The sequence below is a fragment of the Rousettus aegyptiacus genome, unplaced genomic scaffold (assembly GCF_014176215.1).
Source record: "Rousettus aegyptiacus isolate mRouAeg1 unplaced genomic scaffold, mRouAeg1.p scaffold_m13_p_9, whole genome shotgun sequence".
In the NCBI taxonomy this organism is placed as follows: Eukaryota; Metazoa; Chordata; class Mammalia; order Chiroptera; family Pteropodidae; genus Rousettus; species Rousettus aegyptiacus.
Genome location: NW_023416312.1, coordinates 101,113,303 through 101,131,531, shown reverse-complemented (window position 1 = coordinate 101,131,531; position 18,229 = coordinate 101,113,303). Strand labels below are relative to the sequence as shown.

Genomic DNA, 18,229 nt, shown 5'->3' with positions numbered 1-18,229 from the left:
CCTCTCCAGTCCACGACATCCAGGTTTCAGGAGAAATGCCATAACAGAGGGAGCTAGCTCCCCCAATCGCAGAGACTACGCCAGGTGTCACAGCCATCGTCCTCTCTGACCTGAAGCAAGGCCAGCCAGCCCAAAATTCCTATTCTACTGTCCCTGGGTTTTATGTCGTCTCTCTTGCAAACTAAGCTCTTTCGTGTTCAGAAAACACCCCAACAGGAACAAGGATTTTTAGGAAACCACAAATCTGGTCAGAGGCATGTTTTCTGAAGAGCCATTGTGATCAAGAGTCTTAAAAAGAAATAGGAAGTAAACACGGAGGTCAACATCTCTACCCTCTGGAATCTATCTTATGGGAAGAAGCACTCATGGAAAGTCTTCAATACAAGTATTCCAATGAAAAATTAGCCACAAAAATTTAAGGAAAAGGAAATCATATAAACGTTCAAGAATTGTATTATTCGCTGACATGTTCTTGAAGCACTTTTAGAAAGAGGTCACGTTCCTATGTTCAATGACTTTGAGGAGAAATTAATGCTAAGCTCACAAAAAATACCTGAGTAATAACTCTATACATTTCTATTACCATTACACATTTAACGCATAAGTACAAGTTTAACCAGCAAAGATATTCTAAAATGTTGACTGTGGTTAATGCCCAATGTCAGAGCAACCGATTTTCATTTTCTTGCTTTTCTTAGTTGTCTACAGTTACTTTGTACCACTCTCTGAATCCCCAGCACCTCCCCTCCCCTCCCAGCCCAGACAAAGGCAAGGAAATATGCAGGCGCAGAGGCTGAAAAGCAGACCCAGAATACTAGCTCAGTTTTCTTTGCTGCACTTAACAAGTATTTAATCACTCTATTCCTGAAGCAACAGGGAAACAAACAAGTGGGACTGGAGAAGCAAACGACAATATGGGCAAACAGTGACTCCCCAGGGAGACAGTGGTGCTGATCCAGAAATAGATTCCCTGTGCAGTACCCAGCTGAGAGGGTCGCAGGATTAGGGCCTAGGCCCCCTTCCGAGCCTCAGGGGAGTGCAGGGTCTGCTGTGCTGAATGTTTCGAATCACCAGGAAAAGCCTTTGGAAGAAAGAGTTGATGGAATCTTGGAGGGGGCCTGGCTCTTCAGCAGTCCACCTGCTGAAAGTGAGAGGTAAAACTCAAGTTAGAGGGTATGACTCCCTCTCACCCCCAGCACACTGCACCCTCTCCTGAGACCTGACACTTGAGTGTTCCCTCCTATCCTTTACAGATCCCCCTCTCCAGCTAAGGCTGGCTCTTAGGCCCCAGCACTGGTTGCCACCCCCGTGTGGCCCATTCCAGAACTTACACAGCCAGGATGCTGCCATGCACTCTGAACTCCTTTTGAATGGCCTGCTGGGTGCGTGGGTCCTCTATGTCCATGGCCAGCCGGGCCATCTCTGCCTCCAGATGAGTCCCAAATGGCACAGTGATAGTGCTGAGAGTTTTGTGGTTAAGGCGCCACACGTCAGCGGCTGAACCGGCCAGTGCCTCAGGCTTGCTCACACCTCAGAGGCTGGCCTTCACCCCAGGCTTCCTCTTGGGGCGTCCTCCCCCACCGTGCCTCACACACACCCAGTCCTGCCAACTCAGGTCCTCTTGGCCTGCCTCCCTCCTCCCTCAGCTCATCCTGTCCCACCTCCTACACTCCATGGGGCCTGCCTGCCCATAATCCAGCCTCCTCTACTCTCCTACTGCCCCTGCCAACAGGCTACCCCAGGTTTGCCTCCTGCTCGCATTTTTGTACCCCCACCTTACACCCGTCCTCGGCTGTCCCATCCCCTGTCCTGGGCTGTCCTGTGCCCTGTCCCCTAAAGCCATGGTCCACCCTGTGGGATGGCTCTGACCCATCCGTTGGGCTCCAGGCTTCGGGGCCTCTTTGGAAAGGATACAAGACGATGGCTCTATCTCCTGGTCCTACAGCCACTGGAGCTGCATCTCCCCCTGGCCCGGAGGCTCGAGGTGCCCGCGCCACATTGGCAGCCCGTACGGCTGCTAATCCCACCCTTTCCTCGACTCTAGGGCCGCCCAGGCCGCGATGGCCAGCCTGCTCGTATCCGGCATCAGGGCCTCCCGGATGGTCCTGGGTACTGGCATCACCCTCGTCATCGGCACCAGGGTCACCCTGGTCATCTGGGACACCAGGGCCTCCGGGATGGTCATGAGCACCAGCTCCGTCCTGGTCGTCACGGGCACCAGGGTCACCCTGATTATCTGTGACACCAGGGCTCCCAGGATGGTCATGGGCACCTGCGCCGCCTTGGCCATCAGGACTGCCAGGGGCGCGGTGGCTGCTGGGACCACCAGGGCTATCCTGGCCCTGAGGGTTGCCCGGCTCAATCTGGCCTTGGGGCCCACCGGGGCCACCCTGGTCTTCTGGGCCTTCGAGGACATCCCCCACACCAGCCACACCCCCTACCCCTTCTTCTGCGGCCCGGATGGCTGCTTCGACTTCCCTGTTCGCCTCAGAAGCCATCTTGACTGCGTCTGTCCTTTCAGCCCCGCGCCTGAAGGAACGGAGACCCCGTGTGGACGTTCCGCCGGTTCACGCACACTGCCGCAAGGGATCTCTGGGGCGCATGCGCTAAGCTCTGCTATTCGTGTGGTAATGGAGTCTACCGGATTTCCGCATTTCCGGATTTCCGCCAAGCCTGCCCCGAGAGCGCGCAGATGGCTTAGCCAATGAGAATGCCTCCACGAAGCCCCGCCCCTCCCCTTTGCACGGGCACTAATGGCATGCCCCACCTCTCGTGCTTGGACTTAGACCCTGGGCATGTGACAGTTTCTCACTAAGCTCGCTCCGCACCACATCTGCGGATTAACCTAAGGGCCTGTGTCAGTACCAGGACGGTCCGCCTCACATGTGACAAGCTTGCTGACCTTTGGTCTCCCGTCATTGACCTCTGGGAATGAGTCTGGCACTACGGGGCCAGGCCCTTCACGTCCCTGTCTCTGGGTGCCACACATGGCCTGAGCCTGCAAGTCTGCATAGTTAAGCGGAGACCATCCCTGAGGTGGTTCCCAGCAAGAGTCACACCTGGGCCCTGCCTGACCCTGGGGACCCTCCAGAGTAGGCCCTGTGGGAACTAGGATGATTGAACTTTTCTCCTTCATCACCATTTTTTAATCCAGGCACTGTTGCTATGCGGTGCCTGCCAGCCACTGCATCCCCCCAGGGTCTCCTGGGCTTTGGGCACGCAGACTACAATGCCTCCAAGTGGCAGACTTGGGCTGGGGCTCAACTCAGGTGCTCTGGTGGGACCAGAAGGAACAAGGCCTGTAGTAAAGGGAGCATCACACCTGTGACAGCTCCCAGTCACTTTTACCTTTGCTGACAAGCCCTCATCGGCTGTCCCTACCTCAGTATCAAAGTCTTGTAGCTTTCTGGGGGGCTGAAGGTGCCAGGTTCCCTCAAATGGGAGGTGACCCTGTGTCTGCTGGCATGCCTGGTGCTGGTCTACCTCTGTGTTTGGTAAGGGGTCAGGTTAACCAGAAAGGTACAGCTGGAGGCAGGCAAGGCTATGTGGCCTCTGTCCCCACACTGCTCATTTGCCTGCAAGTCGTTGGGGTGAGTAGATGCGAAGTTCCATCCCAGGGATCTGGAGCTGCTCACCTGGCGAGCTCAGGCTTGCCCATATCCTGCCCCCTGGGAGGGGTCTGAGGTGGGCACCAGCCAGGGAAGGGATCCAGCTTGGCTCCCACCTGCGAGCTTAAGGCTGATGCAGTGCCCAAGTCTTCTGTGTAGCAGCTTCCCTTAACCCCCCTTGGCGTCACATCCAATCCCGAGACAGCCACAGAGTGGACCTAGAAAGTCTTCCCCACACCCTGACATCAGCTGGAGGGGCAGGGCTGGGCAAGGGGGTGGGGGCAATGGGGACATTCTTACTGTGCTAAAAGCCACTGCAAACATAGCAATAAAAACATGTCATTTTCCAGGGCTGGCTCCTTCTTCACCTCTGCTTGTCTACGGGGAGGGAAGAGTATAAAACTGGAGGTTCAGGGGAGCCCTCCTCACTCGAGCTGCTTCCTTGGGCAAGTATTTCTTCTGAGGGTCTCCATGCCCCACATATGTCCAGAAACTGGGAATAATAGAGCAGGGAAGGAAACCAGCAGAAAGCCTTTTCCCCACAGAGCTGACATACTTGGGGAGAAAGGATAATAGTATGGGAAAGAGGAACCCATCAAGCAGGGCAGGTGGGTGAAGGGGCTCAAAAGAAAACACAGGAAAGAGTAGTTAGTGGGTCAGGAAGGACTGGATGTGCAGGATGAAGAAATGTATTGTCAAGGAGGACCTCCAGCTTTGGCATAACTGGGTCTTACTGACATAGGGCCGGCCATCAAGGGAAAAATAACCTGGGCAGGGTGACAAGTGAAGAGCTCTGTTTTGACCTCTTAATGAGCTCCTTCCTGTGTTTTCTACATATCTCTAGAATCGCTTCCTGCTCACCATCAACTGCAGGCTGCTTATTCCTGCTAAGCCTCAGGGCCCCTGCCTCCCCTCATGCCCTCTGACTTTGGGCTGCTGTGATGGACACCTCTGTACCCAGTGCCAGCACTCCCCTCCAGCTCCCTGCACATCCTCTTTTCCTGCTTCCATCCAGCCTGTACATAGGGTGTGACTGGGAGTGCAGAGGAGTTTGCACCCCTGGATACAGCTCTCCGCTGATGCAGCCAGGAGTCACTGGGTAAATGCCTCATTCGCTTATGATTTGGTGGGATAATTCTAAGGTGCAAGTGACTGTTGAAAGAATGAAATAGGGATGGACAAATGAACATTGAAGTATTAAGCTGTTGTTACATATCTCAGCGAAACATGGGAGGAAAGTTTACAAAGGAATACATCCATATTTATGCTACATATTTGTATATCATATGAATTGTTTATAATGAGAAGGTGTTTGTGTATTATACACACAATAAAATCAAAATGGAAATACAGAAAGAAAATTTAGATAAAATTTATTTAATTTTTGGATATGGAAAGACTTTTCTAAACCTACTAATAATGGAATAATAATAACCAATAACATTGATTGAGTGATTACCATGTTTCAGTCACTGTTTTAAATACTAAACATGGAGAGTGACATCAGAAACATGGCAAAGTGGGAGATGTCCCTAGTTCTCTCTCCTTAAAACAATAAGCTAAATATCTAAAACCCAACAAAAAATACCCAACCTGCACACCAGCACATCAGAGCAAGGGATCTGCACATAAGAACTACCACAGGAATGAACTGGACCTTGGAATTTAGGAAGTCAATCGAATATCCCATTATCTCAACCCCAAAACCTTCTCCAAGACACATTATATTAAAAGCATCAAAAATCAATGACAGAGAAAGAATTACCAGGGCAGCCAGGGAAAGGAAGATGGTAACCTATAAAGGAAAACCCATTAGATTATCATCGGACTTCTCAGCACAAATTTTATAAGCAAAAAAGGAGTGGAATCAAATATTCAAACTATGAAATGAAAGGAACTACCAGCCAAGAATAATGTATCCAGCAAAGGTCTCCTTTAGATACGAAGGAGGAATAAAGATCTTTCCAGATATACAAAAATTGAGAGAATTCTCCAGTATGAGGCCTGCATTACAGGAAGTACTGAAAGGATTCAGCTCACCTAAAAAAAATGACAAAAAAATATATAGCTATGATAAAAGTGACTAGCAGGCAGGCAGATAGAAGCAGAGGAGTGCAACCCTTACTAAGAACAAGGCATTATAAGCTTAACTAATAATAAGAGATTTGCTATTGCAGGATAGTAATGAACGTTCGGCATACATAGGGTCAAATTGAAACAACAATAACAGAAAAGGGGAGGAGGATTCAAAGATCCAAATTCGCAAAGGGGAATGAAAATAAGACACATGCAGAAAAAAATGGACTAATATATGTATTTATATATATGTATATATATAAAATGATCCTCTACATATTTGTAATGGCAACTGCATGCCAGAGATTCAGAACTGAAGTATATAACATAAAACAAGAAGGACCAGAGGGGAAATCCATAAAACCCAACCAAAATAAATAAAATAGACACACAAGGATAAGGAAGCAATTGAAACACCAAGCTACCAGAAAGCAAAAGATAAAATGGCTATAGGAAAACTTCATATTCCAATAATCACCCTAAATGTAAATAGACTGAACTCACCAATAAAAAGGCACAGAGTTGCAGATTGGATCAAAAAAACAAAATCCAACTATATGTTGCCTCCAGGAGACACATCTCAGTTCCAAAGAAAAATATAGACTCAAAGTGAAAGGGCAGAAAATAATGTTTCAAGCGAATGGCATTCAGAGAAAAGTGGGACTAGCAGTACTTATATCATATGAAATAGACTTCAAACTCAAAAAAGTAAAGAAAGATACTGAGGGACAGTTCATAATGATAAAAGGAATCATATACCAGGAAGACATAACACTTATTAGTATCTTTGCTCTCAATCAGGGAGCCCCAAAGTATATAAAACAATCACTAACAGAACTAAACAGAGAAACAGACCAAAACACTATCATAGCAAGGGATTTAAAAACCTCACTGTCAGATATGGACAGATCATTCAAATAGAAAATCAGTAAGGAAATAACATCCTTAAATGACACATTAGATCAACTGGACATAATTGACATTTACAGAGCCTTCCATCTCAAAACAGCTGCTTATATATTCTTCTCTACTACACATGAAAAATTCTCAAGAATCAACCACATATTGGGACACAGAAATAACCTCAACAAACATAAGAGGGTTGAAATCATACCAACCATATTCGCTGATCATAATGTTTTGAAACTAGAGATTAACTGCAAAAAGAAAGTGGGAAGAACGACAAATACATGGAGATTAAACAACACGCTACTGAAGAATAACTGGATCAGGGAAGAAATAAAAAGAGAGATCAAGAGAGACACAGAAGTGAATGATAATGATAGTAGAACATATCAAAACTTTTGGGACATGGCAAAAACGGTAGTAAGAGGAAAGTTCATATCATTACAGGCCTAGCTCCAAAAACAAGGATGAGTCCAAATAAACAACCTAACACTTCATCTTTAAAAACTAGAAAAGAAAGAACAAATAAAGACTAAAATCAGCAGAAGGAAAGAAATAATCAAAATTAGAGCAGAATTAAAAGAAATTTTAAAAAACAATAGAAAAAATAAATACGACAAAGAGCTGGTTCTTTGAGATGTTTAATAAAATTGACAAACCTCTGGTTAGACTCACTAAAAAAAGAGAGAGAGAGAAAGGACACAAATAAACAAAATCAGGGCTGAAAGAGGAGAAATTACAACAGACACTGCAGAAATACAAAGGATCATACAAGAATACCATGAAAAAGTATGTAATACCAAATTTAATAACCTATAAGAAGTGAGCAAGTACTTAGAAAGATATGACCTTCCTAAATTGACTCAAAAAGAACTGGAAAATCTAAATAAGTGGATCAGCAGTATAGAAATTGAAACAATCATCAAAAACCTATGAAAAAGTCAAAGTCCAGGACCAGATGGCTTCGCTAGTGAATTCTACCAAACATTCAAAGAAGATTTAATACCTATTTTTCTCAAACTCTTCCAAAAAATCAAAGAGGAAGCAATACTTCTTAACTCATTTTATGAGGCCAATATTACCCTGATACCAAAACCTTGTAAAGATGACACAAAAAAGAAAACTACAGACCAATATCTCTCATGGACTCAAATGCAAATTTTCTAAATAAGATACTAGAGAACCAAATACAGCAACATATTAAAAAGATTATATGCCATGATCAAGTGGGCTTCACCCCAGAGGCACAGGGATGGTTCAACATATGCAAATCGATTAATGGAATACACTATATAAACAAGTTAAAAAACAAGAATCATATGATCATATCAATAGATGCAGAAAAAGCTTTAGACAAGATACAGCACCCATTTATGATCAAAATACTTAACGAAATTGGTATAGAAGGAAAGTACCTTAACATAATAAAGGCCATCTATTGACAAACCCTCAGCTAACATGCTTAATGATGAAAAACTAAAAACCTTTCCTCTAAGAGCAGGAACAGGGCAAGGCTGTCTACTATTACTACTGTTATTCAATATAACATTGGAGGTCCTAGCGGGTGCAATCAGACAAGAGAAAGCTATAAAACGCATCCAAATAAGAAACGAAGAAGTCAAAGTGTCACTATTTGTGGATGACATGATTCTCTATACAGAAAACCCTAAAGACTCTACAAGAACACTACTAGAAACAATAAACAAATACAGTAAAGTTTCTGGATACAAAATCAATGTTCAAAAATCCATAGAGCCTTTCTGTCTGGCCGCAGCCATCAGGTAAGCCAAGATAGATGCTTACAAGTACATTCAGGAGCTATGAAGGAAGAAGCAGTCCAATGTCATGCGCTTTCTTCTCAGGGTGCACTGCTGGCAGAATTGCCAGCTCTCTGTACCTCGCAGGCCCCACTGCCCTGCCCACCCCGATAAAGTGTGCAGGCTGGGATACAAGGCCAAGCAAGGTTATGTCATATATCGGATTCATGTGTGCCACAGTGGCCATAAATGCCCAGTTCCTAAGGGTGTGACCTACAGCAAGCCTGTCCATCACGGTGTTAACCAGCTAAAGTTTTCTCAAAGTCTCCCGTCTATTGCTGAGGAGCGAGCTGGACACTACTGTGGGGCTCTGAGAGTGCTGAATGCTTACTGGGTTGGTAAACATTCCACATACAAATTCTTTGACGTTATCCTCATTGATCCATTCCATAAAACTGTCACATGGAATCCTGATACCAAGTGGATCATCAAACCAGTCCACAAGCACAGGGAGATGCAAGGGCTGACATATGCAGGCCACAAGAGCCATGTCCTTGGAAAGGGCCACAAGTTCCACCATATTATTGGTGGTTCTCACTGTGCAACTTGGAGAAGGCACAATACTCTTCAGTTATATCGTTACCACTAATATGTTTGTAAAATTCTTTCCTAATAAGTGATTTAGGACAGTCAAAAAATCCATAGTATTCCTATACTCTAATAATGAATTGTCAGAAAAATAATTCCTTTCACAATTGCAACAAAAAGAATAAAATACCTAAGAATAAATCTAACGAAACATGTGAAGGACCTATATGATGAAAACTATAAGACCCTATTAAAAGAAAGTGAAGAAGATACAAAGAAATGGAAAGATATTTCGTATTCTTGGATTGGAAGAATCAACATAGTTGAAATGACCTTATTACCTAAAGCATTATACAGATTTAATGCAATTCCTATCAAAATGCCATCAGCGTTTTTTAAAGAAATAGAACAAAAAATCATCAGATTTGTGTGGAAGCACAAAGACCCCGAATCACCAAAGCCATCCTAAGAAAAATGAATGAGTCTGGAGGCATCACTTTGCCCAACTTCAAATCAGACTACAAAGCGACAGTAACAAAAAATGCACTGTATTGGCAGAAAAACATATATATAGACCAGTGGAACAGAATCGAGAGTCCAGAAGTAAACTCATATTTATATGGACAAATAATTTTCAACAAAAGAGCCAAAAGCATACGATGGAGAAAGGAAAGCCCCTTCAACAAATGGTGCTGGGAAAACTGGAAAGCCACCTGCAAAAGAATGAAACTAGACTGTTGTCTATCACCACACACCAAAATTAACTCAAAATGGATGAAGGACCTGAATATAAGACCTGAAACAATAAATCACAAAGAAGAAAACATAGGAACTAAGCTCTTTGACCTTGGATTTAAAGAGGATTTTATTAATTTGATATCAAAAGTAAGAGAAGTGAAAGCTAAAATAAACGAATGAGACTACATCAAATAAAAAGCTTCTGCACAGCAAAAGTAACCATCAACAAGGTAAAGAGACAACCACCTAGATGACAAAATATATTTGCAAGTGATGCCTCCAATAAGGGCCTAATTTCCAAAATATACAAAGAACGCATACAACTCAATAACAACAAAAACACACAATCCAATCAAAAATGAGCAGAGGACCTGAACAGACACTTTTCCCTAGAAGACATACAAATGGCTAACAAACGTATGAAAAATGCAAATCACACCTGTTAAAATAGCTGTTATCAACAGGACAAGTCATAACAAGTGTTGGAGAGGATGCAGAGAAAAAGAACCCTCATACACTGTCAGTGGGACTGCAAACTGGTACGGTCACTATGGAAAACAGCATGGAGGTTCCTCGAAAAACTAAGAATTGATCTACTATATGATCCAGAAATCCCTCCACTGAGTATTTACCCCAAAGACTTGAAAAACCTTATCTGAAAAGATATTTGAACACCAATGTCCATTATTCACAGTGGCCAGGACATGGAAGCAACCGAAGTTTCCTACGATAGATGATTGGCTAAAGAAGCTGTGGTACATATATACAATGGAATATTACTCAGCCACAAGAAGAAGAGATGAAATACCGTCATTTGCAACAACATGGATGGACCTCGAGATCATCATGCAAAATGAAATAAGCCAGACTGAAAAAGTTGAAAATCACATGACATCACTTATATGTAGGATATAAAGCTAAAAGCCACAAATGAACAGGACAAACAAACAGAGACTCATGGAGATAGACTATAGACTAATGGTTACCAGAGGGTGGAGGGGAGAAGGGAGGGGGAAGTAGATGGGTAAAAGGTGTCAAATATGTGGTGACAGAAAAAAATCTAACTATGGGCGGTGAACACACAATCCAATATTTACATGTCTTACTGTTGAATTGTACACCTGAAAGTGACTAGATTTTGTTAACCAATGTCACCATTATAAAATTTTTCTAAAAAGAAAGAAATTGGTAAATACTAAGGAAAAATAAATAAATAAATACTAAACATGAACGAGCTCATTTCATCCTGAAATACACCAACATTTGCATTGTGGTTATCTTTAGTAGTGAGATGCTTGATATTTATTTTCTTTTCTCATTTTTTTTTCTGCACATAAAAGCTACCACAGTAATGAACTGCCCATATTTTTTTTTCTATTTTTTCTATTTCAATCCAAGAATCTATTTTGAGTATGGATTATATTTGCAAGCGGAAAAAAATTAAGAAAGTTATTCAGTAATTGTTCAGAAAAAAACTTCTAATGAATTCCCAAGTGAACTACATTGTTGAAGTTTTAATTACACTGTTCTATTCATTGGAGGTTAATCTTTCCTTTGAAAGTACTTCTAATTGGCACCTTTTTTGATGCAATTAAGAGGACATGATGAAGTCCCCAGAAGTCACCGAGCCTGGGGGCCCAGGTTAACGACTACAGGGCCAGTGTGGCACAGCCCTGCCTGTTTTCATGACTTTGAGCTGCTTTCCAAAAGTAATCCTTTCCAACTAAGACACATTATGCTCATCCTACATGGAAATTCATTCCTCTAGAAAGCAACTGGTAGTTTGCTTCATCAGCATTTCATCAATATTACATGAGAAATGATTTTGTTCTTCTACCCCTTCCTAATACTCAAGTACATGTGCACATATGTGCATAAACACACAAAAAATGTGCACATGTAGCTAGATACTCAGGGGACGCTCAGCACATCCCGGCCTCTCCTTCCTATAGTACCCATCCTAGCCCATGTAGCGGTTAAGGCCTTCACATTTTTTAATTGAAGGAGATTTGTTGAGAATGTAATAAATAGTTTTAAAAATACATTAGGCATAATGTATGACTGAGACTAAGAGGTGACAGAGCCTAATATCCAAATAAATTATAAATTCAAGAAAGATCTTTTTGCCAGTTGTCAGATACTCACCATCTTTCTTGAATTCCTGAACTTTAAGTTAGTATAGCCACCTGAACTTGGATGTCCCACAGGCACCTAGAACCTCACTAGCCCCCAACTGACCTCACGTACTCCCCAGTCCCCAAATGCTTCCTTCTATTTCATTTACTGTCTTCGCGAGAGATATTTCTGCAGCCTCACATTCTTCCATCTCACCTCCCATCTAATCGACCTTCCTGAATCTGTTCTAGCCACCCTCCCTAGGCCACTTTAGGCAAGGTTGGCATCATCTCTTACCTTACAGATTTGTAAACAATAATGTAAATGGAGCCACTTTAAAATGAAGCTGAGCTACCATGCTAGAGGAACTCAAAACTTTGGAATGTTAAAACAGGACAAAATAACGCTTGGACTGGACTTAGGGCAACCTTGAGTCCCAAAGAACTATTTGCAAAGATAACAAAAAAGCAGATGTTATGACTACTAGACTAAAATTAAAAACATTTTTTAGTATAAACATCATTATGTTATGTTATCCGCACCAAGAGCAATGCCTTCATTCTTTGGATATAATTGTTTCCCTTCTCTTTCTCATAAATACCCATTCCCTTTGTCTCCTACTCAGAACACTGTTTGGGCTTCAGCCTAAATCAGTGAGTCCCAAATAGCTATACTTATTTATCTCAAATAAATTTTTATTTGCCTCTCACTTTCAAAGGCCTTTTTATTTTAGGTTAACAGATTCTTGGGCCTTTTTTCTCTGGGAATGCCCCACCCTCAAGCTGGAGAAAGTAGTGGGTTATCTTCACTTCACCTCTGAATCCCTTCATCCCGTACCCTCACAGAGTCCCTTTGCATAGGGCTGGATCCATGCCTTGTCTTGCTCTGCCTGAGAGGAGGTCTTCCTCCTCCTGAGGCACCCCCTTTCCTGCCAGATCCCTACCACACTGCCTAGGAGTAAGGGGAATCCCTGTCTTTGCCCCTCCCAAAGCTGTATGTGCATGTGTATATATGTTTGTTTGTCCTGTCAGAAACATTCCCACTAGACTTGCCATAAGTGAGAACTGAATCAAAGGAGAAATCAGGAAGGAATGGTGAACTAAGTGGCATTTGAGCTGTGCCTTAAAGGAAGAGTGAAAGTTAAATAAAAGGCAAAGATGGAAGAAGGCATTCTAAGCAAGGTTGCTGCTCAGACAAAAAAGATCTTAGTACTTTTTGCCTTTTAAAACATTTTATTATGGAAATTATACATCTGCACATAAGGACAGTGAATAGTATTTAAAATACACACCTGCCCTTCACCTAGCTTCAACATTTGTCAACATGTCACTAGTTTGTTTTGAAAGGAGGGGAGGATTTAAGGGTGAGAGCAGTAGGAGCTAATATTTCTTGAAGTGATAAAAGAAGCACCCACCTAAGCGTGTCCAAATAAAATAGTACGTGGCCTTGAAGCATAAGGCATGTGTACGGCTGGAAGGGGCTGTTGTCAGCAGCAATAAGCAGCTACTGTTTTTGACCCTGTCTCACTCTCACTCCATTCTCTCTCTCTCTCTGTAGCCACATGGATTTAATTTAGCAGTCACCACACCTTCCCTTTGATCAACCTGGAGTTGCCATCTAAGTTTCCCGCAGGACCTCAAAATAATGTCTCCCCCCATGACATACACTTCTTCAAGCTACAGTATTTTCCAGCTCTGAGAGCACAAAAGGAAGTGCAGTCTGAGGTGGGAGAGGGCAAAATGGAAGGACCCAATACAACATCAAACTGTGGCTAATCTTTGCCGCCATTGATTTGGCACCCTGTACACCAGGCACTGGGTCAGGCACCACTGTCCGCACAATCCTAACCACAATCCCAGGAGATATGGAATAATATTGCCGCATCTGATAGCAACATGAGCCTATCTTTGGGCAGCACTAGACAGTCACTGGGAATTTGCTTGTCTGTAAACCGGGCAGAGCTTCTAGTGGATTCTTCTCTGTAGTCACCATCTTCTTTCAGTGACTTTATGGCCTAGGTACTGACCAAAGAGCAAGTAGAGCTGGGCACTAGGAAAAATGATTCTCATGGTTCCTGTTCTCCAAGATCTGCCGCTCCCACTGAGGAGTGCCCCTCTGGTGGCTCTGAAGGTCTCTTTGCTATATAAGATGGGGTTGTCGCCTAGGCATGATGATGGAGGTAGGAGGGGCTGCAAATTGAAGAGGGCAGACAGGTTGGAAATAGCTGACACTCATGGTGTTTTTCTGTGTGCCAGTTAGGATGCTTTTTGGCCTTGATCTATAAGAAAATGTGGCATTGACTGAATATGAGTCCAGAGGGATATGGCCATTGTGTTGCTTTAGTTGTACAATGAAGGGTTGTCTAGGACCCAGGCCCCCCTTCCTGACCTTTTTAACAGAATGTGGGTATTCCTAGGTTTGGTGTTGGGACAAATCTCTCTTTTTTATTAATAACTCGTAACCATTGTGTTAAGAAAAAAAAAGATATTTTGGTGCTTAATCCCTCAGGTTAATCTATGAGCTTCTTGAAGGCAGGGACTGTGTCTTATGCTGTATCTCCAGTGCTATGCCCAGTGTGTGGTATACACAAGGTGCTCATTCATTGATTCATTCATTCAAGAATTATTTCCTGCTGAGTGCTATGATGAAGGAAAGTGCAAGGATCCATGGCACTCAACCTAGCCTGTGGGGTAAAAGTGGGGTAAATAAATACTTTCTTGAGATAATTACACTTGACATGAGTCCCTGAATCACAGAGGCCTCAGATCAGCAGAATAGTGAAGGTCTTCTTTCCATTAACAACTAGGATTTGAAGATATGCTAAAGTTCATGGCAGTTCCATTACTGCTAAGTGCTAGGGTGACAGAGATTAATAAGAGTTCTTCCCTTCAAGGAGCCTCCAGGCCAGTCACGGATATGGACAAATCATTTCAGTACTGGATGAGGAAGTACATGAGGCCACCATGGAGAGGCACCTCCTTAAGCACGGCAAGTCAGATTAGAGAAGGGGAAGTCTGCACAGGCTGCCAGGGGAAAGTGGCCCTTTAACCAGTGGAATGATGAGGATGAGTCACCTGGCCCAGAGGCGCAACATGGGGCAGATGAGAAATGCTTTAGTGAGGATGGTGAGAGGGTTGGAGATGGAGCAGGTTACAGGCTCCTGGTGCTGCTGCTGCTGCTTTGGTTTGCATCGTTGTGCTACAAATGATCACTAGGTCATTTTCAGCGATGCAGGTTTCTGGACTGGCTCTGCCTTTCCACCCATTCATATTACTTAGTTTGGACTTACGAGCTCCTTGTATTTCTATCCCTGCTAATCTTTAGCCAGGTTTTCTTTGAGTTGTCTCATGACCTTCTTCCTGCCAGCATTCATGTCTCTGACAATGTTCTAGATGTTGAATGTAATTGCCCACGAAGGGACAGCAAAACTTCCCAGAAATTCTGCATTTTGGAAAGCCTGTGGATTTGTTCCATCTCTCTGACCACAGAATGGGGGATGGTAAGATTCAGATGCATGCAGAACCATGAAGCAGCCCTCAGAAGGAGAAATGGAGCCATAGGTGTACACTGAGATGACCAACCGTCATCTTGTGAAGGGCCAGGTTAGTCCTAGTGGGCTTCACTTTGCCCTTCACCTTGCATTGAGCTACTGCCTCCTCCGGCTGTGGCTCTCCAGGAGTCTCCTAAGGGCACCCTTGACTTCCTTGTTCCTGAGACTATAGATCATGGGGTAGAGCATGGGAGTTACATTGGTATAGATTAAGGACACAATTTTGTCCTGTTCTGGAGTGTAGCATGACTTAGGGCGAATGTAGATGAATATTGCACAGCCATAGTGCAGAACAGAGACTAGCAGGTGCCCAGCACAGGTAGAGAAGGCTTTACTCCTGCCCTCTGCTGAGTGAATTCTAAGAATGGCAGCAATAATGAATCCATAGGAGAGCAGTATCAACAAGAAGGGAATCAGCAGGATGAGCAGACAGACCAGGAAGACTGCAATCTCATTGGCTCGTGTGTCCGAGCAGGCCAGGAAGAGCACAGCTGGGATGTCACAGAAGAAATGATTGATCTCATGGGATCGACAAAAGGGCAGGAGGAATATTAGTGTGGTAAGGGTGAGTGAGAGCGCAAAGCCACTGACACATGCCAGAGCCAGCAATTGCAGACAGAGGGCCCTGGTGATGATGAGTGTGTAGTGCAGGGGATTGCAGATGGCTACAAAACGGTCATAGGCCATCACAGCAAGGAGGAAACACTCTGCTCCTCCAAGGGCAATGAAAAGATGCATTTGCAAGGCACAGCCTAGGATGGGTATCCGCTGGCTACTGGACAGGAAATTGGCCAGCATGTTGGGAACAATAACCAATATATAGCAAATTTCAATAGTGGACAGATTGCGAAGGAAGAAATACATAGGGGTCTGGAGGCAGGAGTCAATGAGGGTGATGAGCACAATGGTCGTGTGCCCTGCTAGGGTGACAAGGTGCATGATTAAAAAGAGTCCAAAAAAAAAGATTTGCAATTCAGCCAGATCCCCAAAACCCAAGATAATAAACTCAGAACTTAAGGTGTGGTTTTCCTGTAGTGGGGTCATCTTATATTCTCCTTTGTAGAACTCCTAGGCTGGAAAAGTCAGTTTTCTAGCAATTTTCCAAGCTGTGGGAGACCCTGGAGCCCTTTTCACAGATGATAGTTTAGCCAGCTCTCCAGGACGTCCAACTCTCTTTGCTAGGCTTGGCCCTGGTCTTCATTCTCTGAGCTTCTTAAAATCTGTCCTCTGTTCACTGAGAATGAAGAACTGCTCACTGTAATGTCATTTTAGTTCACCTGTTGAGTTATAAAAATGAACCAAGATGAGCAAAGTCAATACATGGAGTTGTTTTTCATAGACTCTAATGATAGTCTTTCTGTCTACGTTTTGAAGAGTTCTCTTGGGGTGGTGGTGGGGGTTGCTGAGCTTGATGTTACCAAATAAGTTTAAACAGAGACTGGGCCTAAATGGTCATTGACCTTATAGCGAATTCCTGTAGGATGTAAGGTCTGGCATATTGATGCTAAACACACTTTTAACTATGCATTTATTATATTATTCCTCCTTTACCATCCTTTCAAACTCCCAGGATTCTTGCAGCCAAAGGGCTGTGAACACAATGCCCAGAGAAGAAAAAGTATAATCAGCAGTAGTTACTGCTTCTTTTGTTTCAGCACTTCTCAGTTACAGAGAGGCCCTGGCTTATGTGTCACCTTCTTCTAGACACTGGGCTTGATGCTAGGCTTGAGGTAGTCCCTCCCTTAGGTATCTACAGCACTCCGGACTTTCCCAACCATATTATTTACCACTAAGTCCTGTAATTCTTTGATTATTTCTCTGTCTACTCCGACAGCCTGTGAGCTCCATGATGGCAAGAACAGTGTCTTATTCAACCTCTCAGATAGTGACTGGCACATATCAGAAACATCAATGAATGTTTGTCAAATAAATGCCTGTTGCTTATTTCTATATCCTCTACAGTTAGTACAGCATCAGGTATTAAGTAGGCGCCTAACATAAATGGTTGAGTGAAAGCAGGGAATTTCTGATGTACTTGGAATGGCTGAGGTCATGATTGTCCAGGGAGGGTATAGAGTGAGAAGAACAAAGGGCACAGGGTAGGCCAGGGCACAGGGTGGGAGCAAACGAGGCAGAGTTAGAAGAGAGTCAGGGCGGGAATGAGAACTCTCAGGACAATGGGGGTTGAGTGCCTGGCAGGACAGTGGCTTTGGTTGGTCTGCCTCTAGAGTGTGGGAGCAAGGGGTTAAAGCTAGGCCACTTCCTGGACTTTGGAGATGTTTGCTTCTTTCTTCCCTTGGCAGGACCCAAATGACAAGTAGGAAGCTTTGTGTTTAGCCTTCAGTTTCTCCCTGTGCATCCCTCCCACACAGCAGAAGAGAGAAGATTTCTAAAGACTCTAGAGAGCTAACAAATCTAGCATCAACAGGAGTTAAGGGTCCCGTGGAAGTGCAGTTGTCACCTAAAGGACAGGAGCTAAGCTAGGGACATATTTCTTCTGGGGCCACTGAGACTCAAAATGAATTAAGTGAAACCTAAAAACCCATTCTGATGCTAGGTTTAAAAAATCATTGTGGTTCCAGTTTTACAGCCACTTGCATGCTACAGTGAGTATTACTTTGGTTTTTGTTGACCTAATGGGAACCTGGAGTCTTTGAGCTGGACAGGTCCCTGGAAGGCAACTTGCCTACTCCTTACATGAGAGCAGATAGTCATAAAGTCTTCTTCCCCATCACCAGCCCTGCCCCAAAATCACACAGCCCAGCCTGGCTTTCTGCCTCTGCGATCTCCCGGCTCTCATCCTCCCTGTAGCCTGTGAATCCCATGATAACTATTTATGAGTGAGAGCATGTTTTCCAGGTTCACATTTATCTTCCTTGGACTTGGACCCT

General features: G+C 43.9%; 3 protein-coding genes across 3 annotated transcripts; 1 reads left to right on the top strand and 2 right to left on the bottom strand.

Moving 5' to 3' along the window:
- Positions 1-828: 828 nt before the first annotated feature.
- LOC107499614 (cancer/testis antigen 1-like) lies at positions 829-2,731 on the bottom strand. Its single transcript, XM_036227201.1, has 3 exons — positions 1,915-2,731; positions 1,332-1,460; positions 829-1,141 (listed from the first exon to the last, which is right to left on the bottom strand). Exons 1-3 carry the CDS (start codon positions 2,496-2,498, stop codon positions 1,003-1,005), a joined length of 852 nt encoding a protein of 283 aa, XP_036083094.1. The 5' UTR covers positions 2,499-2,731; the 3' UTR covers positions 829-1,002.
- A 733-nt stretch (positions 2,732-3,464) lies between these two features.
- On the top strand, positions 3,465-8,996 carry LOC107499612 (60S ribosomal protein L15-like). Its single transcript, XM_036226571.1, is given in 2 exon segments — positions 3,465-3,494; positions 8,382-8,996. Coding segments are annotated over 2 exon segments (645 nt in total).
- A 6,438-nt stretch (positions 8,997-15,434) lies between these two features.
- On the bottom strand, positions 15,435-16,382 carry LOC107499605 (olfactory receptor 10Q1-like). The gene has a single exon (XM_016123959.2). The coding sequence runs from the start codon at positions 16,380-16,382 to the stop codon at positions 15,435-15,437; it is 948 nt and encodes a 315-aa protein (XP_015979445.1).
- Between the last annotated feature and the right edge of the window lie 1,847 nt (positions 16,383-18,229).